General features: G+C 39.9%; 2 protein-coding genes across 5 annotated transcripts in view; one reads left to right on the top strand and one right to left on the bottom strand.

The window, feature by feature from the left end:
• DCLRE1C (DNA cross-link repair 1C) overlaps nucleotides 1-6,966 on the top strand; it is a 56,774-nt gene extending 49,808 nt beyond the window's left edge. For all 3 annotated transcript variants that reach the window (XM_063709678.1, XM_063709681.1, XM_063709679.1), the window contains one exon: nucleotides 5,285-6,966. In XM_063709678.1, the coding sequence (XP_063565748.1) occupies nucleotides 5,285-5,319 (35 nt within the window). In that variant the 3' untranslated portion in view covers nucleotides 5,320-6,966. The remainder of the gene's footprint in view (nucleotides 1-5,284) is intronic.
• Nucleotides 2-25,217, bottom strand: SUV39H2 (SUV39H2 histone lysine methyltransferase). 2 transcript variants are annotated; one of them, XM_031015390.3, is made up of 6 exons: nucleotides 25,047-25,217; nucleotides 22,317-22,462; nucleotides 7,061-7,732; nucleotides 4,912-5,058; nucleotides 3,334-3,463; nucleotides 2-2,188 (listed from the first exon to the last, which is right to left on the bottom strand). In XM_031015390.3, exons 1-6 carry the CDS (start codon nucleotides 25,075-25,077, stop codon nucleotides 2,082-2,084), a joined length of 1,233 nt encoding a protein of 410 aa, XP_030871250.1. In that variant the 5' UTR covers nucleotides 25,078-25,217; the 3' UTR covers nucleotides 2-2,081. The 2 variants fall into 2 exon arrangements, with proteins under 2 accessions (XP_030871250.1, XP_030871252.1); XM_031015392.3 differs by lacking the exon at nucleotides 22,317-22,462 and having other exon boundaries at nucleotides 25,047-25,177.
• Nucleotides 25,218-25,452: the final 235 nt, after the last annotated feature.

Genomic DNA, 25,452 nt, shown 5'->3' with positions numbered 1-25,452 from the left:
GTTTACTGAAAATAGTCTTTTTTTCTTTGCTTTCCAGTTTTACACTTCTGTTGAACACAAAAAAGTGGACAAGATCAAATAACTAGATGGTAAAACACTGATTTTTTAAAAATCACATCTTTAAACCCGTGAGAATCACAATTCAAAGTATGGCCACTGGGGGCAACCTGTAAACCTACGACCTTTTCTTAACACTGACACTATGTGACTGATTTTTCTTAAAACACAAATGCCATTAAGAAAGTATTTTTTGTTGACACATTCTGCAAAAAAAAAAAAAATTTTTTTTTTTTTGGAGACAGTCTTACTGTGTCACCCAGGCTGCAGTGCAGTGGTATGATCTTGGCTCACTGCAACCTCCGCCTCCTGAGTTCAAGTGATTCTCCTGCCTCAGCCTCCTGAGTAGCTGGGACTACAGGCGTGTGCCACCACGCCCGGCTAATTTTTGTATTTTCAGTAGAGACAGGGTTTCACCATGATGGCCAGGCTGGTCTTGAACTCCCGACCTCACGTGATCCTCCTACCTCAGCCTCCCAAAGTGCTGGGATCACAGGTGTGAGCCACCACACACGCCTGGCCCCCCATTCTGCAATTTTGGTTAACAGAATCTGAGGGTCCAAACATGTAAACAATTTATCCTATATATTATGAAAGAGTGAAGTTGTCATAGCAATATAATGAATAAAGTCTAGCTTCTCCCAAGAAAGAGCTAAAGATTAAGAAGTGCTGCATTCTTGAAGTTGGTTCAATTTTATCCAAGCTTATTTTAGGTAATCAAAGCCTGGAGCAATGAGCTTAGGTAAAAATTAGGAATACTGAAAGCTAGATTTGCTGCATTTATCATTTTCACAACACAATCAGAAATCTCAGAATCAGACATGAAAGAATAGTTTTTCCTGAGATTGAATACTATGTTGGAACCCTCCCACCCCCTAAACTAATATATTCTATTTTAGTCTTCGTAGGTTGACTAATAAAAAGGTCTAATAATTCAGGCACACACTTTGGCCAAGTTTAGCTTTATCACATCTAAAAAAAATGTATGTATAAAACAAGTATCAGTTCAAAAATATAGATTACTTTTTAAGAAGAACCTGCAGGAAATATAAAAATATTAAATCTGGTGGAAAGGAACTGTTACACCTGCCTGAAATTGAGAGGCTGTAATGTTAATGTACATTACAGTATCGTTAGGTACAGCTGCTCTCCAGGCAGCTTGTTTTACTGTTTAGATCAGAGGTACTCGACACAGATTTCCAATTCATGTTACTAAGAGGTGCCCTTAAAGTGCTCCATTCCCCTTGCTTGGTACTCCAAAAAACCATCCTGGTCCCATTATCCTGTCCTTTCAAAGAAGCATAATGGCTAGCCATTTTGGACTTCTAGAGAGAGCTCTTCGGAGATTTTTCTTCTAGAAGATTAAGAAGTCTTTTAAGAATTACAGGTTCAGACATACACTCATCACAACAGTCTAGATTGCTTCAAAATACGAAATGAAGCTGAAATTAATTTTTACATTTAATTTTATACCTTAAATTTCTTTATCATTGAGGTGCCAATGTTTTAATGGAAAAGTAGAAAACAGTATAAAATTCAGTATCACCTATTTGTCTCAAATACAAGTACAGTGAGTATTAAACAGGAATGACAATAGAGTAGCAAAAACAGAACTGTAGATTTGCCCAAATTAACTGTTTCTCCGAATTTGAGGTGTATGGCAAGTTGAATCTTTGATCTCTCAGCAATCGTTAATTACATTATCAGCTTAACACTTTCAAACACTACGGGAGGCATTTCTCTGTTCACATAGACTTAAGTACACATATACTAAGCTTTAAATAGTCTGCCTTCCATTAGTTTGGTCTCTAAGCACTATAAATATGTCGACTTCAAATCAGTCTATGAGACCCAGTGACCCCCTCTTCAGAGGCATCGGTAATACATTTGGCAAATGTCTTGAAACACGAATTGTAAATTAACATAGGTAGAACCTTGATAATAAGAGTCCCAAATATGTATTTTTAAAAATGTTAACATTAGGAAAAAATATTATAATCATCAGCTCTATTTCCTGAAAAAGTTCAGTTGAGGTAACCTCTGCAAGTCACAGCTCCACATTTACATACTGTTCTGACCCTCTTTTTGGCTGGGCTGTGGTCAATAGAATCTGAAGATATATCTCCAGAACCTGAAGACACAGAAAAAGAAATACAGGAGAAAGAGAGTTAAGACAATTTAGAATAAATTTCAAATTTTCTATTATATTAGCTTTATTATCAGTGTTAGAGGGTAGTTACATGGTCAAGACCCTTAGAGTAAGTTAACTCCCAAGGAAATGTAGTTAGTTCCCTTTGAAATATTTACAAATAAATGTTAATATTCAGAGTGAAATCATAATGAATTGTCTTGAAAGGATGGTGTGGGTTAATAATAGGTAAACTTTATGTTATTAGCCCATATTTGTCAGAAAGGATTTCTGAAATGATGAAACTTACTGGGAATATCTAATACACATTCATTTCACACCGTATATAAAAGCACAGTATGTAAGAGGTTAAGCAATGACAATATGTAAAGGCCATCATTCTTAAAGGAAAGAAAACATTTATATTGTCACAATAAAGCAAATAGAATTAAATGTTCTTTTTAAAAGCCAGGTTCAAGTAGGAATAGAATAAATTTGTATGTGATTTAAATATTTTCAATCTTTTGACTATACATCTCTCAGTAAAAATTCAAAAATGTAGGCTTATAGTTTTTTTTTTTCAGACAGGGTCTCTGTCATCCAGGCTGGAGTGCAGTGGTGCTATTCACAGCTCAACTGTAGCCTCAACCTCCCTGTCTCAAGCCATCCTCCCACCTCAGCCTCCTGAGTAGCTGGGACTACAGGCACACGCCACCACGCCCGGCTAGTTTTTTCATATTTTGTAGAGACAGAGTTTCACCATGTTGCCCAGGCTGGTCTTGAATTCCTGGGCTCAAGCCCAGAGTGCTGGGATTACAGGCAGGAGCCAGCATGCTTAGCCCACAATTAAAAAACAAAAACAAAAAACAAGCAGTACAGTATTAAGATGCTATAATAAATAAATCAGTTTCCAAAATGGAAGTTCTGAAAATATACGATGTAGAACCATTCCTCAGCTGAAGCTCAGGCAGACCTGGGTTCTAGTATTAGCTGTTGGATTAGCTTTGTACCTTAGGATGACAAACTTAGTGCCTCAACTTTTCATCTTTAGTATTAGGTTTGGTTCAAATATCTAAGGTCTCTTCCTAGTCTGATTTGATTCTTCATATTGAAACTGACACCAATGAAACTGTACTTGAAAAGCATACCTTTCATTTGATAATCAAAAGTCAGCTCTTCTCCAGCATTTATGGTTCTTGTGGAAAACAATGCTATTCGGGGAAGACGAGTATCGAGGTTATCAATGAAAACATTGAACACCTGAAGATTTGGGTCACACTAAAAAGGAACATTAGAACCCATTTAAGTACAAACGGTGTGAACAAGCCCTTCTACATACCATATAAAATGTTTACTTTCCTAGAGATTTAGTTAAAGTTCCACTGGAAATTAAGTTGCTTATTGCTTAGAGGTCTTTGAGGCATGCACATTTAAAAAGATTTTTTTCCCTTATAAAAACTTCAGACAAGCATAAAATAGAGAAAGTAAGAAATCCCTATGTATCCACTATACAGCTTCAACAATTAGTAACATGCTTGCCAATCTTATTCCTCTAGTCCCAACTTTTTTTTTTCCTGGAGAATTTCAATACAAATCCCAGATAACATTATTATTTCACTGGTAACTATTTCAGTAAGGCATATACTTTAAAAGAACTAGAATAACTGTGTTTAAAAAATCAAATCTGCACTACAGAACTCAAATTTTACACTGCATGGAGTTTCACTGCTTGAATTTTTGGTCCAAACTCTTCAATGTTTTGAGAATACTACAGTAAACTTACGGAATATGCAAGAAAAAAGATGTAGTGAGTCATACTAAGGAATCAAAACTGTTTGATGGCCCTGGATAGAATATCTCTATTTTGAGAGTATCTCGAATTTATCATTAAGAAAAAAATTCTTCAATGTTTAATCAACAAACAAGGGACCAGAAGCTCTCTACTAATCATACACCAATTTCTTACTATGAAATCCATCAAAAGTTTAACATGGTCTACTTCCTTTATATGTTCAGCTATATAACTTTGTGGCACACACTGTCCTTATTATCCACAAAATGCAGATAATGTCACCCTAACAAGCCTAATGTTTTACTATCCACTTGGTACTTAGTAGGTAACCCAAAATTATTAACTTCCCTAATTTTTGGAAATTATTTATAGAGTCCAGAATTCTGCAGTTAAGTGCCAGCTGTATTCTAAGAGCTTTCAGACATTAAAAGGTAAGGAAGAATACTAATTTATAATTTAGAAAAATAGCCCTAATAAATACTCTACAAATCTTTAAATTTTATAAAAAGTTAACATGTTTACATTTTAAGAAAATACATTTACCTTCAGTTGTACATCCTACAATTTAGTCATGTTAACTTCCATTAAGACACAGTTCTGTGTAATTCTTGGACATTTTACCTCTTAATTGCTCTGCTCATTATAATATGAAAATAATACCTACTGTACAAAGTTACTAGAAAGTTTAAATGAAGTAACATATGTAAAGACTCCTGTAAAATACACCCTATTAATATTTGGTAGGCACCTCAATGTTTAATTTTCCTAATACAGCAATAATACCATAACTTAACAGAAGCTGCCCTCCTTATAAAATACATATTTTGGAAATGTTAAAAGGATATGTAGTTTAAAGGGAATTATTCTTTAGCTATGGAAACTAGTACTAGGTTGAATTGTTAGTCGTGTGTAAAATTTACGTATGTCTTCTTACGCTGTGATTCACAAAATGAGACACATTGCCGTATCGAGCCGCATCCACTGTGAATTCATCAGATTCATAGTCCAGATCAAAGAGATACGTGATTCCCTTATTGTCATAGAACTGTCCCCGTCTTTCAGCTTCTTCACTTGTGATTACCTAAACAGAAAAAACTGTAAGTATATTATGTAGCTACTGAACCAAAGAAGCATTCATCTACCTATCTACTAATATGCGAATACCTACAAATATTTAAAAAGTAAGAAATTAAGGTGTCATCAAAGCAAACATTCACACAAACTGAGACTCAGATGCAAAGAGGTGGGAAAATGAGGGGAAGAAAAATGATAATGCAAAAGACTGATGACCTTTTTTTTTTAAACAGGGTCTCACTCTGTCACTCAGGCTAGAATGCGGTAGTGCCATCATGACTCCCTGCATCCTTTAACTCCTGGGATCAAGCGATCTTCCTGCCTCAGCCTCCTGACTAGCTGGATCACAGGTGCATACCGCCATGCCCAGCTAATGATTTAGTTTTTATAGAGATGTGGGGTCTCACTATGTTGCCCACACTGGTCTGGAACTCCTGGGCTCAAGTGAGCCTCCAGCCTTGACCTCCCCAAGTGCTGGGATTAACTGTACCTGGTTGATTTATGACTTTTTAAACAGGATTTGAGCAGTACATTGAAACACTGCATTACTTTCATTATAATTAGGATGTTCAAAAAGCTATACAACTATAGCTCTCTACAGGACACAACTGAATGTTAAGGACTAAATCTGCAAGTACATGCTCTAAATATGATCCAGGCACATTTTTCCTGTAACTTATATATATGCAGTTACAAATGGAAAATTGTTAAAAATACAGGGGAGAAGCTATGTTAACTTTGGAATGGAAGGTTTTGTTTTTGTAGAATATGTTATTTTCATGCAATTCTGTAAGTCTAAGATCGTCATCTACAGTTCTGCTCTTAAGAACACAAGTTTTATGACACGCTCAGCTTAAGAAACCAAAAGTGTCTAAAGTACTTTATATTACCAACCAAATTTGGCTGCTGCACTCGTTAAGAATGCAACTTAAAAAATTTTGGTTAACAAAAAGAGTAATTTGATTATACAAGATCTTGTATACTGAACAATTTATAATAATCTACCACTGTCTAAAAGTGTAAGAATCAAAACAGACATCTAATTTAGTTTCAGAATTATAGATGAATACAGATAATTATAGGTGACCCAATTCCAACTAAAAAATCCAGAGTTGACAACTCCAGATATGTAGCCATGCTTGTGTCTTTCTAGTCACAGCTCAACCTACCCTTCAGTTTGAAGCAGTGTGGTGCCATGGTGAAGACTACTGATTTTAGAGCTTTGAATCTCGGTTCTTATTACTATGTGACCTGTGTGACCTTGGGCAAGGTGCTCAATTTCTCTATAATAATGGACATAACAGTACTACTTCTCAAAAAAAAAAAAAAAAGAAATAGTACTACCTCACTGAGTTTTGGAGAGGATTAGTGAATACATCAAGTGCTTAGAATAGTATGTGACACACGGCAAATACTTTTTACATTTATATATGTATATACATATATATATGATTTGTATACAAATAAATTTGCTAGTATTTGTATGGTAGTTTTGAGAATGGTCTTCACAGTTCAAAAGTAAGTTACAGATTATGGATGCAATAAATGCTTGTGTATATTTTACAAAACTCATAAATATAGTATCTTTCATGTTGATCCAAAATAGAGTTCTGCCAACTACATTTAATCATATTTGGTCAAATAGATGAAGTAAATTAAAACTTTCAAGTTTCAAAGCAGCATGTGCTACATCTGAGTTTCTTCTTAGGACTTTTGGGTAAAAACAGTTGTCATATTTTAAATTTTACAAATCCTAGGTTTGACTAATAGGAATGTGTATTTGTTGAAAGATGACTATATCAATTTAACATATATTTTTTGTTCATATAAAAGTTTTTTATTTCTAAATATGCCAGTGAACTCTTCTCCTAAATCTGAATAAATTTCTACATATCTGCAAATGAAAATATCAAAATGTACCAAGTACCTGTTAAAGAGATAAAAAGGTAATTTTCCAAAAGTATAAACCTTACATGTCCATCATTTACTATGTGGCAAATGAAACATACCTCTCCAACATATTCCATGACAAAACTCATTCTTTTAATCTTCACAAGGGTCTTTACACCCCAGCCACGTCCATTGCTAGTTCGAAAGATGCAAAGCGAATACTGTGTGCCTTTTTGTACAATCCTATTGGGACAATCAGGACCACACTGACACCTTGAGTTGCATTCATAGATGGGAGTACCAGGTGGGATTTTAATTTGTTGGTTTTTATTATAAGCCAAAAGAACTCCAGCTTCAGCAGGACAACATTTTTGAAAGAAGCAATCTGTGCATGAACAACCAAAGGTAGCTTCATTGACTAAGCTGATTCCAGGAGCTGGTTTGTATTCGTTAATGTAATAGAAGTCTGAAGGTGGGCCCTCTAAATCAACAGTATTTTCAACAAATATCATTCCTTTATGATTCTTTCTTCTGTTGAGTTCATCTTGCCATCTCTGCAGAGCTATCCTTTGTTTAGCCTTCTTCACAATGTACTCAGCAATGGCAGGTTTCAAAGTTTTGTTATTGTCTTTTGGAGTTATTGCTTTGCCTTTCTTTACCTGAGATAAATAATTATGCTTGTCATTAGAGAATTGCTGAAGCAGTAACGGGCATTTCAGATTTTGCAAAGGTTCCCAAGTATTTGTAGAATCTGGCCATCCTTTCCATTTTACAAGATAATATTCCATATCCTTAAAATACAAAAGAAAATAAAATGCAAATCAGACGGCTATTTCCCAGTTTTACCAAAAATAATTAAAAATCTTAAAGAGTAAGGTATCCATTACCGTTTTTCTTACTAACAGTTCAGAACATGTAGTCACAGGTTCCTAACACATGAAGTATAAATCATACAAATAAAACTATTTTTCCTTATATTACATAAAATATGGAATTTAGATGTGGCATAACATGTTTGATAAGAGGCTAAAGAGTTTTACCTGGAAAAAGACAAAGGTACTGAAACTGATGACTATGTTACTAAATGGTGATTCAGGTTAAACCCAGATGTATTTATTTTGATCATGGAAATAGATGGTCCCAAAGCTAACTCTTTATGAACTAGGTTAGTGGCTTACTTGGCCAGCAATAGATTCAGGCATTCCTAACGTCCATAACTTAATATCAAACACCAGACACAAGGGAACTCATTTCTCAACATCATGGGCACACATTCTCTAGATGTTCTAGAGATGAACTGTCCAATACAGTTATTACTAGCCACATACAGCTACTGAAAACTTGAAATGTGGCCAATCTGAATTGAGATATGCTTAAAATATAATACACACTGAGGCTGGGCACGGTGGCTCATGCCTGTAATCCCAGCATTTTGGGAGGCCAAGGTGGGTGGATCGCTTGAGCCCAGGAGTTTGAGACCAGCCTGGGCAACATGGGAAAACCCCATCTTTACTAAAAACACAAAAATTAGCTGGGTGTGGTGGTGCACGCCTGTAATCCCAGTACTAGGGAGGGTGAGGCATGAGAATCGCTTTAAACTGGGAGGCAGAGGTTGCAGTGAGCCAAGATTGCACCACTGCACTCCAGCGTGGGTGACAGAGTGCGAGACTCAGTCTCAAACAAACAAAACAAACAAACAAACAAAAAAGCAAAAAAAAAAAAAACCCACACTGAATTTTGAAGACTTTCTATCATACAAAAAAAAGAACACTAAGTAACTTAAAACTATTACAGGTTGAAATAATATTTTGGATATATTGGATCAAATACATTCTTGAAAGCAATTTCAGCTGTTTCTTTTTACTTTGTTCAATGTGGTTAGTAGATGTTGAATGGCATCTGCAGCTTGCATTACATTTCTATTGGACAGCTCTCTTCTAGAGAATGCTGATTTTATTTAGACTCACCCATGACTGGATTAGGTAGCAGGCACTCAAGCCACCTAAGAGCAACTATTCTAATTTATCCCTCAGACTGTTGTTGGCCACGATGCCTTGGCAACAAGGCACCATGGTATCTTGTCTTTTCACTCCAATGACTATGTTTTCCTCCCATAAAGTAAGGCAATGCCACGTTTAAGTTTCTTTTTAAAAAGGCAGTTCAGGCTGGGCGCGGTGGGTCACGCCTGTAATCCCAGCACTCTGGGAGGCAGAGGTGGGTGAATCACTTGGGGCCAGGAGTTCAAGACCAGCCTGGCCAATATGGCGAAACCCTGTCTACTAAAAATACAAAAAATTAGTCGGGTGTGGTGGCAGGCACCTGTAATCCCAGCTACTTGGGAGGCTGAGGCAGGAGAATCGCCTGAACCCAGGAGGAGGAGGTTGCAGTGAGCCAAGACTGTGCCACTGCACTCCAGCCTGGGCAAAAGAGCGAGACTCCATGTCAAAAACAAAACAAAACAAATAAAAGTAAAAAATAAAAGATAAAAAACACAGTTAAGTGTGTCTAACAAATTTTGAAGTAAAGTCTCAGTAATTTTTTTTTTCTTCTGGAATAATATATAGCCACATGCCCAAGGGGTAACATTAGATCATAAAATGTCTTCTAAAATAAAAAGGTGATTAAACTGCATTGGACAGTTACATTATCATTTTAAGTCTTAGATACTGAAAAATCTTGTTAATTGAGATAACTGCTTTTCCCTGAAAATTTTAAGAAAGTTTTTATTACAAAGTACAGATGTCCATGACAGTTGTTTTAACAGTCATAATGCATTAATGACGAAAGGTCTAAGCCATGTGATATCTGCCATGTTGCTGAGGCACAAATTGGGCTGAGGGACACCATGAGGCAGCTGTGCAGGAACCAGGTGCCCAGCCAGGAGTGGGCTTATTTTATCCCCACTATCTCCATCTTAATATTTTGTTTCATTATATTCTATTCAACAAGCAGTAATCTTTGTGAATTAAAAACTTTGCTTTCTTTTGAAAATTGGTCAAAAGTTTTCTTCTCTTAAAAAATGTGATTACATGGTGTGCAGAAATGCACAAAAACTGTAATTCTGTGGAAATATATATTGCGGTTCTAGGAAAAAAAAAAAAGCCTAGATGTATATTTTAGTATTTGTCAAATTGAGCCCCACTAAAGCCTAAGGATTTCTTCCTCCTTTCAGGTGACCGCTACAATTCAGGACTGCTGTTAGTGGGTATCTGTTCACACTCTAGCAGATACAAGATCCAACTGGCAGCATCTAACTTTTCTACTCCCCTTAATTCTAAACATTTAAAATTTTTCAGATGCTAGAATAAAGCAATGCAACCCTGGTCCTTTTTCTTTTTTTGGCTACAGTTTTTCCTACCATAGCCCTGGGTTATGCCAAGTGTTCCCAGCAAACAATCAAAGAAATAGAAATGATGGCTTTAAGTCAATGGTTAAATCATCCAGGAACACTAAAAACATCTGCCACTGAAGTTATTTCCCAAATAATTAATTGTATTTAATCTTAGTGAATCACTTGCATTTTAAATGACCAAGTTTCGTATGCTAATCACATTGGTACCTACTTGAATTTATGAACAGGAAATATGCTTATAAAACATGAATGCTTATAGCAGACTAGCATAGAAATATTAGTAAGATTTGTTTCAACTTGGTAGACTTGACTTTTATTTTATAAGCATATTTTATTTTTTAAATCCAGAAAAGATATTTCCACTTTGAAAAATGATTTTACACAGAAAACCACTTTAAGAATAAGCTAAAATGCCAAATAAAGGCCAAAAAGTTCATAAGCTTATTATATCAATATCTTATTCTGATATGTAATCAACTCTTGATTACCTATAGAAATGGAATCCCAGTGGCAAAAATGATCCATAAATCACTCCTATGTAATTTGGAATACATCATATGAATTTTTTTTTAAAGCCACTTCCCGGCCAAGGCGGGTGAATCACGAGGTCAGGAGTTCGAGAACAGCCTGGCCAACATGGTGAAACCCCATCTGTACTAAAAATACAAAAAATTAGCTTGGCATGATGGTGGGCAGGCACCTGTAATCCCAGCTACTTGGGAGGCTGAGGCAGGAGAATTGCTTGAACCTGGGAGGCGGAGGTTGCAGTGAGCTGAGATCAAGCCACTGCACTCCAGCCCAGTCCGAGTGACAGCGCGAGACCCCGTCTCCAAAAAAAAAAAAAAAAAAAAAAAGACATTTCCCCCAACTATCTTCAGTGTCAGTTAAAGTCATTCAAATATTTTAGGATCTATAATAAGTATATGAACGTTTGGTCACTAGGGGGTACAGGGAAATATATTACTAGCCTTTAGGAGTGAAATCTCTTAGGGAAGAGGCAGCAGTAATGTGAAATAAGTAGCAACCTAAGGCATTATCACCAGAATATGGAGGGAAATCAATGCAGCTCAGACAATGAGAAAAGGGAAGACAGAAAGCAGTACACACTACACTCTGAAGGAGTGAGAGCAGTGATTGAGTAGGGAACATGGCAGGATGAAAAACATGGGCAAAAGCTGGGAGCTAAGATTTGCATGAAGTATCTAAAAAATAGTGAAAAGATGGATCTGTCTAGCTTTAAGGTTCGGAATGTTGAAACAAGCTAAAACTTGTCATGGTAAGGCAAGAACAAATTTTAAACAACCATAACACTCACTTCGCTGAGACACTTGAACTTTATTGTAGGCCAGTGGTTCTTAAAGTTCTCAGAAACCATGGTGCCTCTAGGGGAGCTTCATGAAGTACACTTAACTCCATCTTGTTAGTTAAGAACAATCTTACAGATCTATTAATTGCCAAACCCACGGACTCTTCAGCCCTTCTCTTATTTTACCTCTCTAAGGCGGCAGCCACCACCTAACCATTTCTCAGACTTCCTTCTTGCTCCTCTGTATTTTCCTTGCTGAGACTGCTTCCCCTGACCATCACTTACACGATGGAGACACTCAGGACCCTGTCTGGCATCCCTTTTCACATGAACCTGTTTATCCCTTTGGAGAATCTGATGAAAGCGATGGACTTTTCTCTAACAAAAAACCACATATAAAACATTTTGGGTAATTTCAGGATATTTAGATTCCGGGTTTAGAGAATTCCTACTATAAACGATCTCCTTGGACAACCTCATCACCCCAGAGTTTTAACTAATAATTATATGCTGATGACTCTCCAAGTTTTATCTGCAGCCCAATATATCCAATAGCCTACCGGATGGTTCTTAAAGCAACCTATCGACATGTAACTCACCACTGTCCTTCCATATCAGATTATTTCTTTATTCCTTATCATGGTGAATCTTACCTGTCCACCTACTCACACAAGCCAGAAACCAGGTTATCTCAATTCCTTCTTCTCCTCAATCCAATCATCACTAAGTTTCTTTAGAGATGGACTTCTTCCTGTCCATCTCTATTTCTATAGGGTTAGTCACTTCAGGCCCACAATTCTTGCCTGCATTCTTAAACATTAATCTTCCAACTAGTTTCCCTACTCCAGACTTACAGCTTCAAACACTCTATCCTTCTTTACTACGGAGTTTTTTTTGTAAAAACAAAAATCCACAGAACCAGTTATCCTGTTGTTATTTTGCTTAAAAACTGTTAATGGTTTCCACCCTGCCTAGGGAACAAAGTTCAAAGTTCCTCTTTTCAGAAAGCAAGCCACTCTGGAACTGTTCCCTGATGCCTCTCTGGCTCCATCTTCCATCATGGCCCCATTCACCCAACACACACTGGCCACAATGAACAACTTGCCAGGCCTTTTGATGCCCCTGCTGCTTTGTTCACAAAGTTCTCCCTAATTAGGAGGGCCTTTCCCACTGTTCCAATGAATGCTCGTCTCATCTTTTGAAACAGTGTAAATATCACCTCTTCTATGAAGTCTTTCCTGTCTCTCATACCCAAGAAGAACTGATCACCGTCAACTCCTTTTTGTTCCAATTTCCAATTTAAAATCTAAGTTATTTGCGGGAAGGGATGGAATCTTATTTTTTATAGCCCCCAAATGAGCACAACTGCCCACCATATCTTAGGCTGTGACTAAATGTTTCTGAATGTATAACAAAAAAATAGGAGTACCAAAAGGTATGTAATATACAAATCACAACAATAACTGTATGAATTCTTAAAGGAAATACAAGCTGATAAACTTGGAGGTAACAATTCACAGTTTCTCAATATTTGTCACCTGCTGTCTATGGCCAACAAGTGGCAGCAAACACCAAAACTTTAAATGAAACATATGAGAAGACAAAGTACAAAAAAAATTTGTCTTTCCACTAGGTAATTTTTTCTGCCAATTTTGAAATAATCATCATATTCAATATCAGTGTTAAAATAACCTGCATCTGGCTGGGCACAGTGGCTCACTTTGGGAGGCTGAGGCAGGAGGATTGCTTGAGCCCAGGAGTTGGAGACCAGCCTGGACAATATAGTGAGACCTTGTCTCTACAAATTAGCAGCATGTGGTGGCACATGCCTGTGGTCTTAGCTACTCAAGAGGCCGCGATGCGAGGATCGCTTGAGCCTGGGATGTCAAGGCTGCAGTGAGCCAAGATCAGGCTACTGCACTCCAGCTTGGGCAACAGAGTGAGACCCTGTCTCTAAATAAATAACTGGAATTTGATTATGAAAACACCAGTGGTTCCATGGGAGCATAGTCTGAGAACTATTATAGTCAATGGAAAATCACTGAATTTTCATGCCAGTAAGAGTAGGAATTGTGATAGTTGGGTTAGAGACCCAGAATTGAAAAGTGAGCCACATGACATTGATTGTTAAAGTATTTTCTTAGAGCTGTATTTTCCTGATCTCTCAAATACAGGTTGTAGTATAATGATTTCTGTTATTCTAGTTCTTAACCACTCTAGGTTCAATCAGTGTTTCAGGAATATCACTATATTGTCAGATGTGGACTATTATTAATTTGTGCCACGCGGTATAGAGGTGGTTCTCGAAACACAAAAGTACCTGTATACTTTAAGAAACCAAAGCTATAGGCAATATTTATTGCTCAGCTTACTAAGCTATGTGCATGTCCATCAATGTGTACAGAGGATCTTGTTCTTAACTGAACTATCTTAAATACCCATAGTTTTGTCAGAAATTATTCTGTATGAAGGGGTGATGTAGCAACAATAATGCTGCAGAAAAATCACCTTGCATTGAGACTCAATACTACTACAATTAACACCCTTTAAGTTCAACTTGACCCTTCACATGAATTCATAATAGTAACAACCCTTTTTCCTGCCCCCACAGAATTTTTTCCATTTCTCAAGTTGGCTATTTCAGACCTCCTCCACTTTGCTCAAGGTTCCCACCCCTACCTCCTGTGTTACTTTCAGTGATGTATGACCTTTGTTACTAATGCAAAGAGAAAATGGAAACCACCAGGCATTAACTGCCTTAACTGCCAGCCTTCCATGGCCATGGAGCTAGAGATAAGGTGGATGCAGACATGAAAAGAGAGACGCACTTCCTCGGTCAATTCTTCTTGTCTCTTCAGTATCTCCCTCTGCTGGTTCTCACTAGCATTTAAACAGGCTCCATTTTTAAAAAGCAAAATAAAACTAAACCTCCTCTGAGATATAAACTTTTGTATATGTAGGGAATCTCTAAAAGACATATTAAGTTGCTAAGACTGAGAGACTGAAACTAGGTCATGGGGTAGATGTCAGTATCTGACCTTTTATAACATTCACTTTTTAAAACTACATGCATAATACCTCCTCAAAATTAAAAAAAAATTACTATCACAATGGTCTTTTCAAAAAAACTTGAAAAAAATTATAAACACCCTTATACCCATGTAGCCCTCTCGTTTTCTTGAAAGCTAGGATTCATGGAAGAATTGTCCATACTACTTGACTCTACTTTCTTACCTCCGGTTAATTTTTTTTTTTTTTTTTTTGAGACAGAGTTTCACTCTTGTAGCCCAGGCTGGAGTGCAATGGCACGATCTCAGCTCACTGCAACCTCTGCCTCCTGGATTCAAGCTATTCTCCTGCCTCAGCCTCTCAAGTAGCTGGGATGACACGAATGTGCCACCACGCCCGGCTAATTTTGTATTTTTAGTAGAGACGGGGTTTCTCCATGTTGGTCAGGCTGATTCGAACTCCCGACCTCAGGTGATCCGCCCGCCTCAGCCTCCCAAAGTGCTGGGATTACAGGTGTGAGCCACTGCACCCAGCCTGGTTCATTCTTTAATTCATTCCTTTGGCTCTTCTCAGATGTGCTCTAAGGGCATCAGTGACCCTCCATTACTAAATACAGTGGATTCTTTCCAGTTCTCTGACCTACTGTTTAATACTCTCCTGCTGACATCATCTTTTTTCTGGTTCCCATGATTTACTCTTCCCATTTTCTTTCTTTCTTTTTTTTTTTTTGAGACCGAGTCTCGCTCTGTCACCAGGCTGGAGTGCAGTAGCGCGAACTCGGCTCACTGCAACCTCCGCCTCCTGGGTTCAAGAGATTCTCGTGCCTCAGCTTCCCGAGCAGCTGGGATTACAGGCAAGCGCACCACCATGCCAAGCTAATTTTTATATTTTTAGTAGAGACGGGGTTTCACCATGTTGGCCAGGATGGTCTCAATCTCCTGACCTCATGATCTGCCCGCCTCGGCCTCCCAAAGTGCTGGGATTACAGGTGTGAGCCACTGCGCCCGGCCAACTCTTCCCATTTTCTGACTACCTCTCTTGCCAGTGTGTCTCAGACTCTGACAGTCCTTCCTATGAGTGTCCCCACCTACTCCTCAGGGCTCATCCTCAGTCCTTCTTTTCTGCTCACATTTGCTTTGCTTGGGCTACTGCAATCGCCTCTTGCCACCCTCAACCCATTCAGGGCACAACAGCCAGAGTCATGTTTTCAACACATACATCTCAGCACGCTGCTCCCCTGCTTAAAACTACTAAATGGTTCTCTACGCCCTTAAGAGGAAGTCCAAAATCCTTTCCTCGGCCTATGAGGAGCCGCACACTCTGGGGCCTGCCCACCCCGCCAGCCTCACGTGCTCCCTCCTACTTGCTCTGTTCCACTCACACCCTCTATTCCTTGAAGGCCCTCTTTCTACTCCTTGAAGTCAGGCTGTCTTCTGCCTCGAAATCCCTCCCACGTATCCCTTTCTTCCTTTAGTACTAAGTTGAAACATCAGTTCCTCAGGGATACCTGCCCAGTCTCTCCAGGATAAGTGAGATCTTTCTGTCACATCAACACTTACGTCAACTACAATAAGTACTTTGTCCAACTGTATTTAAGGTATTTCTACCCTCACTGAACGATAAACTCCGTAGTATCAGGGACCGTACCCTCACATCAGTCATTGCTCAGATTCCCAACCCCTAGTGCAGGACATGGTAGATGGCCAGTAAATATTGGCTGAGTTCATGAACAGGAAACTGCATCCACTCCCAAGGCTTCCCTCTCTATCTTTTTGCCAATTACTTTAGGATCTATGTTTCTAGTTAGATCTCACTACTGATTTGAGCCCCACTTCCAGTTGGTTTAAGTTCCACTTAAAATGTCTTCAAGAAAGTACATTTTGAAAGTACTCAAGAAAGTTGAGTACGTTTTAAGTAGAACTTAAACCCACTGGAAATGGGTCCCCAAACCCAATCTAGTTCCCACCCCTGTATTCCTGGTGAACAGTAATACTGTCTACAACACTGCCCAAGTCAGAAACCTGTATTTTCCTAGACCTGGCACCTTCACTACCAGACCCCCACCCAACCCTGTGACCACAAGCCACAGACATACATTTCACATCCTTATTTTTTTTTAAAAAAACAAAAGAACTGTGCACCTACTTTTCCTTGACATCGTTAATACTTTAGTCCAAGCACCATTGTTTCTGGTCTGGTTACTATGACAGCCATTCAGAACATGCAGCCATGCACGTGTTATTCCTTTCCCTATCAATCCCCTTTCTTTTTTGCAGAGAGAAAATTCTCTCAATTACAAACCTGATGTGTCACTCTCTTTAGAACCTGCCAACTAACTCCCCATTGCCTTAGGATGGCTGAAAAATCCTTCACTCACCTCTTTCTTTCCCACATCCATCTCCGACCACCTCATTCTCCAGACAGAAGCCCTAGTCAATTACAATGCTCGCCTTTTCAGGCTCCACTTCGACATCACTTCTGGGAAGCTTTCTGTGACCTATCCAAGGTGTACCTCCCACAGATCTTCTAACGATGATTGCCACAGCACTTTTTATACATCTACACTGCAACGGGCTATTTATTTGTCAAACTTTCTCACTAGGCTGTGAGTTCTTTATAGTGAGGGAGTTTCTTATTAATCTTTCTATTCCCAGTGCCTAACACAGTGTCTGGCACACAGAAGAAACTCAAATATTTGTTGAGTAAGTATACGAGAAAAAGAAACAGGAGATATGAGTCAACAGAATGCTGCTATCATCTAAGCATGAAGCCAGGAAGGCCTAGTCTAATAGTGAATGTAGGCCCTAGAAACATGACCGAAGCAAAAGACAATTCAATTCAATGACCATGGACCAAACACCCGTTCTGTACCGGGACTACAATGAGACATAGTCCTGGCCCTCAAATGGTGGATGATTTAGCAGGGAAGATCTGATACAAACAAGACCATAAAGTGCGACAAGTTCTAGAGTAATGGCAAGAATGGTGCTTTGTAAATCCTGAACATAAATCAACTAATTTTGCTGGAGGTGAGGAAGGGCAGGTGGTTCTACAATAAGTGGTGACCTTTGCACTGAACTGTGCAGGCTGTGAAGGATTTTGCGGTCCAGGGAAGAGAAATGGTAGTATTCTGAAGAGGGAAATGGATGAGGAAAGGGGACACAAAAGTGCATGATATGTTCAAGGCATCAGAATATAAGCTGGGTCTGTTCTTCAGCTATGTTTCCAATGCTTAGAACAGTGCCTAGCTCATAACAGGTGCTCAGTACATCTTAGCTAAATGAAATGATCTATAAATATTTCAATTTCAGAAAATAGGATATATGACAAGAGATGAGGCTGGAAAGGTGGCAGGTGGCCAGATGATAAAGAACCTTGGTCCTATGCTAACATGTCTCAGATGAGACTGGTATATAGGGAACCATGAAAAGGTCTAAAGCAAGGCTTGAATGCAATCAGAGCTAGGTTTAAGAAACAACTATAATGGCACGGTAGACTATGGTATTGAGACAGTATCTTTCATGAGCTAAGTGAAGGTGGTCACACAAGAAAAGGACAAGGTCATAAGATCCTTCACCTACTCTGAATTTGTAAAAGAAAGAGAAAGAGAAGAAAAAAGGCAGAGGTATGCTGAAGTAATGCTGGCTTAGAGATTCAATATCTGTGCCAGACAGAAGAAATGGGGGATGTATGTGGGGTATTGAGGACATAAGAGAGCAAAGGAAGGTCACTTATTCTGAAGCAAGAAAAGGGATGAACTGATGAGAAAGACTAAGAAGAAACTAAACAGCAAAAATGATCTGAAACTGAAACACAACACTCAGGATTCCACACAAGAATCTTGGTAGCTCCCTTAATGTAAGCACAGACCCGTAAGTAACTATTACTAATTCTCTCTGTGAAAGCACAGCAGGAATGAACAGGAAAGGACAGAGAGATAGAGATAACATAATATGATAACCCATTAGATTTAGAGAGTAAAAAGAAACGAAGAATTAAAGATATATGCAATCATGAGGTTAGGTAAGTGGGAGAATTATGTTTCTGTTAACCAAGATAGGGAACGCTAGTGCAAAATCCAGGTATGAAGGAGGAAAACAGGTGCAGTTTTGAATATGAGCTTGGATACCTGTAGGGTATCCAGTTCGCAATGAAGCCCAGAAAGGGCTCAAGGCCTCAGAAAGACTGAATGAGCCAAACACATACAAGTAGAAACCACTGGGAAAGAGGCTGCCTACAGAGCAACTACAAGGTGAGAAGGCCAAGAACAGGGCCTCGAAGACTATCAACATTTCAGAGGAGAGATAAGAGATAGTAAAGGAGGTTCATAAAGAACAGTAAGAAAAACAGGTGGAAAAGAAGTAGGAATAGAGGTAACAATAATCACAGTAAGCACTCACATAGTATAATTACCACGCTGGCCTTTGTTCCACGCATTCTATCTATATTAACTCATTTAATGCTAGTAACACCCTGTGAGAATAGTACAATAATGATCCTTGTTTCAAAGATGAAGAAACTGAAAGACAGAAAGGCTAAGTAACTTGCTGAAGATCACACAACTTATAAATAAGGGGCAAATGTTAAACCTAGACAATTTCTCCATAGACGAGAGTTTCAAAGAGGAAAAGGTAGCCAACAGTGTTAAATGGGGAAAAGTTGAATAAGATGCAAGGTCTTCAAATCTGACAACTAAAAGGTCACTGAGGGGCACAAGTCAGAATAAGGTGGGTTAAAAAGCTAATGGGAAGTGGAAAGACAACTCACAGAATGGGAGAAAATTTTTGCAAATCACATACTAATAAGGGATTTGTATCCAGACTATATGAAGTATGATTACAAGAATAAACAGACAATCCAATTTTTAAAAGGCGCAAAGGATCGGAACAGACATTTCTCCAAAGATATACAAACGGCCAATAGGCACAGGAGATGCTCAGTATCATTAGTCAGAAAAATACAAATCAAAACCACAATGAGATGCCACTTCACACCTACTAGGAAAACTATCATCAAAAAGTCAGATAACATCATGTTTTGGCCAGGATGTGAAGAACTGAAACTCATACACTGCTGGTGGAAATGTAAAATGCAGTGCTTTGGAAAAGAGTCTGGCAGTTCCTCAAACAGTTAAACACAGAGTCACCATATGACCCAGCAATTCCACTCCTCGGTATATACCCAAGAACCATGAAAACTTATGTCCACACAGAACCCTGTAGGCGAATGTTCATAACAGCCTTATTTATAATAGTCCGAAAATGGAAACAACTCAAATGTCCACAAAGTGATGAATAAGTTAAATGTGATATATCCATACAATGAAATATTATTTGGCAATAAGAAGGAATGAACTATTGATATATTTTACAACATGAATGAACCCTGAAAACACGCTGAGTGAAAGGGGCCAATCACAAAGGACCACATATGGTATGATTCCTTTTATATGAAATGTCCAACCAGGCAAATGGACAAACAGATGTAGTGGCTGCCCTAGGGCTGGAGGTAGAAGGGTAACTGAGGAAGTCTGGGGGTAACAGGTGGTAGCTAAGGGGTTTACTGTTTCTTTTTGGGATAATGAAAAGTGTTCTAAAACTGACTCCTAAAGTATACTAGAAAATCTGTGGGATTTTTTTTTTTTTCTTTGAGACTGAGTCTCGCTCTGTTGCCCAGGCTGGAGTGCAGAGGGGTGATCTCAACTCACTGCAACCTCCACCTCTGGAGTTCAAGCAATTCTCCTGCCTCAGCCTCCCGAGTAGCTGGGATTACAGGGGCCCGCCACCATGCCTGGCTAATTTTTGTATTTTTAGTAGAGACGGGGTTTCACTATGTTGGCCAGGCTGGTCTCAAACTCCTGACCTCGAGTGATCTGCCCGCCTCGGCCCTCCAAAGTGCTAGGATTACAGGCGTGAGCCACCGTGCCCGGTTTACAAAATCTGAATTGTACATTTTAAATAGGTGAGTTGTATGATAGCATGTGAATTATATCTCAACAAATCTGTTAAAAAAATTAATGGGACATGCAGTAGTAGAAAAAGACAGAAAACACTTGCATGAGTGGAGAGGCAAGGCCAAAGAAAATCTCTGAAGGTTAGGGAAGATCTGAATGTGTTTACTGACTGAGATATATCAGTAAAAAAGGAGAGCTTGATATAAACAAGACATCAGAGAAGAAAAAAAGTCTGGCCGGGTGCAGTGGCTCACGCCTGTAATGCCAGCACTTTGGGAGGCCAAGGCGGGCAGATCATGAGGTCAGGAGTTTGAGACCAGCCTGGCCAACATGGTGAAACCCCATCTCTACTAAAAAATACAAAAATTAGCTGGGCATGGTGGCGGGCACCTGTGGTCCCAGCTACTCAGGAGGCTGAGACAGGAGAATCGCTGGAACCCAGGAGGTGGATGTTGCAGTGAGCTGAGATTGCACCACTGCACTCCAGCCTGGGCGACAAGAGCGAGACTCTGGGCCTTTAAAAAAAAAAAAAAAAACTCCTATAGGGGGTAGATAGGAAGAAAAAAGAAAAATGGTGACACCTATGGAAGTAAGAATAAGTGTGAACAGCTGGTGGTGAAGGTAAGTTGAGAGTTTACAAATGAAAGATCCTATTTTTCATTGAGGTAGGAGGTCTTCAGCAGAAAATGAGAAATGGATAGAGTAAGAAACCCAGAAAAGTAATACAAGTTGGAAAACCTGCTGACAAGAATGGGAAAAGCAAGCAAGATAAAAAGCTTGTCAGGTAGAACTGAGCAGTGTGAGAACAGAAATAAGTTATAATGGGGCTGATATGCATGATTGTATAATATTCTCAGCTGGACTGGTCAGTCCATAGCTTGTAAACCGAGATGGCAGATGACTGGGGCTGTTTCAGGGGCTGAAGGATGCTGAGAGTGCAGGTGAGATGCATGGGCATAAGATCCCACTGAGCAGGGAAGGCAGTGATACTAAAGAACTTGAAAGAATGGGATTTAGTGACTGATTCAATATAGAAGATGAAGGAGGAAAATAAAGACTTAAACAAGATTCCCGATTCACTTATCTGATAGATTTGGTAGATTAATGACCAAAACAGTTCTTGGAAAGTGAGGTAGGCTATAGACAGATGAATTACTCAAAAATATAAAGTTTAGATCAAAAAATCTTTTGAGAACAACTCTGCCGTTTTTCAAGAGCAATAAAGGAAGGCTTAGAGAAGTGAAACGAGTTTGCTTAAGTCCTAAGGTACTAAACAAAAGCTGGAAATGACTTTGCAATCCAGGCCATTCTATTATAACCTAGAACCTGACTAAATCTGGAGTGTGACAAGATGGCAGGAAATGCAAATGGTGATGTTCTTGAGAGTCAGTAACACTAAAATTGGTTTGAAACGGTAGGTTCATTTCAGGTGATAGTGGGGAAATACGATCCACGAACAAAACGAAAGACAATTGGAGATCAAACATTTGCTCTGGTAACCCACACGGAGATAATCAAGAGTTGGATGTAGAGGAATATGAGCACCTGAAAATATTCTAATGCAAGAACACTTTATGCTTCAAAATCCTCTCAATGCTATTTGGCAACACAGATGATAGGACATATAAATTTATCATGCCTTAGAATTTTAAACATTAAGAAGAGCTTTTCTTTTAATGTTCTTTTTATGTTACAGAAATACGAAATACTGAAGTCTGATTAGGTCTCTTGTAAGGGGCTAGATATTTGCCTTACCTTTACTACCTTGTAGTCACACAAGTATTCCACCTCATAATTGTTTAGATTCCTTTTGGTGATTCCAATCGATTTACATGTGAGCTTTTCTTTTCTACATAATTCCTGAAGAGTATCAAGTGAAACTAGGCAAGGCACACACCAAGCTACAATAAGAAAATAGAATTCTTTACTAATGAAATAGCTATTCAATTAAAACAAAAAAAGAGAAACTTAAAACCTCTATTCCCCATCTTTCAACTGGCAATTTTAGACTAAAAATTCCTATGACAAGAAACCAGTTACATGTCTTCAAGAAAAAGTTTAAACATTAAGGAACTATTTTGTTAAATTGGTGTTCTTGGATTTTCTCATGGATTTCTATTCCACTACGTTTAACTGACATCAGTTAATTTCCATTAAGTCACTTGAAAATGTTTCATGTCTGTAAGCTTTTTTAAGATTATATACAGATGCAGGTCAACAGAGATAATGTTTTTTACTTTCATTGTATTCTACATAGACTACAATCACTATTTTAATAAAATGTAAATCTCTAGGACACTTATTCTTAAAAACATATCTAAAATACACTTTAAAACAATCTTATACTTTGTTAACACGTAACTTTCATTTTTTTTAACTGGACAAAACGAACTGAAATCTAATTAAAATATATTTCTGCGGTTACAAACTCATTATATGTTAGTTTTCTCTTTGAAATGTTGCATGAAGCTTTAATTCCACTTATTATTTTACCCATATTGCAATATATTATCACCAAGGTGAATAAACTCCAGTTATTAAAAAAATGGAGAGTATATCGATATTTTGTAATACTTATGGACTGTACTGTTTTTAAAGCCAAACTTTTAAAACGGTGTTCAATTTACATAAGCCATGTACTAAACTCAAAGAAAATTAGACATACTCATCATCAACCCTCCAGAAGCCAGAAACTAATTGTGTTCCAGAAGATTTCACCCTCAAATTTCTGTAAGCAGCATGTTACCACACTGAATTTAAAGTGTAAATTAACACGTTTAGGAAAATGGAACAAACTTGTCGTTAGGGCTAGTGTCATGGTAAGCACTTGACAAAATCAAAAGTCCTCTGCACTACCCATCGCTCGGTCACCGAGCTATGTGACTTTAGTGAGGTCTCAATCTTTTTGGCTGTCAGATTCACTGGAAAAAAATGGAGAAAACTGGTGTTACCAAACAAAATCTATCAGTAAACTCAAGCTTTACTTGGTAGCTCTCCAAGGTAGTTGCGATCACCTTTTGTGTTTTGAGGTAATTTCAGGGAAGGGAGAACACTTGTTAGTGGCAATAACTTTTCCGGCACCCTTTCCTCATCCTCCCCACCTCACACAGAGACTTCATTGTCAGAAACCCTTAAGCATAATTTCTACCATCTCACTGGCTGCAAACGATTCCATCCTAAAGCAGTAAAGACAAAGGTATTTTCCTCCAGAAAACGTGGGGGAAGAGGCTGATTGGCTTTGTAGTGGTCGTTTGGGGGTAGGACAGTGATGGGAGAGAAATGACCCCATAAGTCCCTTCCATCTACAAAAACTAGAGAACGTTTTGTGTTAAGCTGACCTCATTAAGGGGATCACGTATAAAGGAGGTTCCTCTTATCTACCCAAGGTGTGTTTGTGTGCTTTTCCTAAACATTTTTATCTAGTTGAGGATTCAAAACACAACCCGCAAAGGAAATGCTCTTTGAAAATTAAAAAAAAAAAAAAGTGAACATGAAAAACTGCAAACACGTGGTTAAAAAAAAAAAAAAGACAATCCCTCGACAGTCTCCAGTAATGCAGAAAAAGATTTCACTGACAAAATTAAATAGTTCATGACCACCACAAACACCTTCCGCTGGTTCACAGTAACCCCTGACATTCTCCAAGAAGAAAAATTCAGGGATAATGAGGTCATAATCCCAGCGGAGAGGAGACGAGCTTGAAAACACCTTTACATTCCGGAACGCACGGAAAAGTTCCAGGCTCTCAAAGCGTGCGCGACACCAACACCCCCCGGCGCCCACACCCACGCGCGCTCGGTGCCCAGTTCCCCGGTGCCCAATTCCCCCAGCGTCCACAGAAATAACACCAAGCTCCCGGTGGGTGAAAGAGTTACCGTAAGCCAGAGGCTGCAACCTCAAATACCCACTTTCTGGGCGATTCTCCAACGAGGCACTCAACCTCCTAGCGTGTCCGCCTTGGGGGGGATTCCTCGCTTATCCCCTTAGCACACAGGCGCCCCGATTTACTCTCCCCCTCTGATATTAAGGTCATGTTCACGCCGGCGGGCGTCGCTTCCCGCCTCCCACTTCAAAGGCCCGGGCGCATGCCGCACGCCGCGCTCGAACCACCACAAAGGAGCCAGTCGCAGCCGTGCCCCCCGGACCTCCAACCGGGGACCGCCGGGGAGCGGCCTCGAAGCCCGAGGCCGCCATGGGAGACGCGGAGGGGGCCGGGCCGAGCAGGCGGAGAGGCCACGCTCCGCAACCGAAGCGCCCCGGGCTCGGACAGTGCCCACCTCCGCGGCGGGAGCCGGCCAGGCAGGGAGGCGGGTCAGCGGCCTGGGGGAGGGTAGGCGTCCGCAGCGTGCGTCCCGGAGTTGGGGTCGCGGCGGGCGGGGAACCGCCACGTCGCTGTCTGGCTGGCCCGCGGGACGGCCCCGCCGCCCGGGCCTTGGGAGCTTGCCTGGGAACAGGGAAGGCGAGGGGCCCGCGCTCCAGCCTCACCTCCTCGCGCCTCGGCCCCGACCGCCGCCATCTTGTAGAGCTTTCATTCAAACTGGCGCGGTCTGACGGGATAGCTCAGCTGGCCCGACGCCCCGCCCCTGGCCGGCCCGCGCGGGACTTGGGGGCCGGGGCTTGTGGGGGACGGAACCCGCACGGCGTCCTGACGTCACTGGCGGCCGACCCCCCCCCCCCCCCGCCGCGGCGCGCCTGCGCCCCAAAGCTAGGCCCGGCCCCAAGCGCGAGGAGCGGGGCGGGGCGAGCGCGCGTGCTGCCGGATCCTCGGCAGTGTCCGGCGCCCCCTTCCTTTCGCCAGGCCCGTTTGGCGCCTTCACTCGGGAAGATGTCGGCCAGGCCTTTGCGATTTGGAGACGTCTTACTTCGGCAGCACTCGCACACTGCGAGATCC

Source organism: Gorilla gorilla, chromosome 8 (assembly GCF_029281585.2).
Source record: "Gorilla gorilla gorilla isolate KB3781 chromosome 8, NHGRI_mGorGor1-v2.1_pri, whole genome shotgun sequence".
Lineage (NCBI taxonomy): Eukaryota > Metazoa > Chordata > Mammalia > Primates > Hominidae > Gorilla > Gorilla gorilla.
The sequence above is the reverse complement of the archived record's forward strand: the minus strand, read 5'-3'. Positions and strand labels throughout refer to the sequence as shown.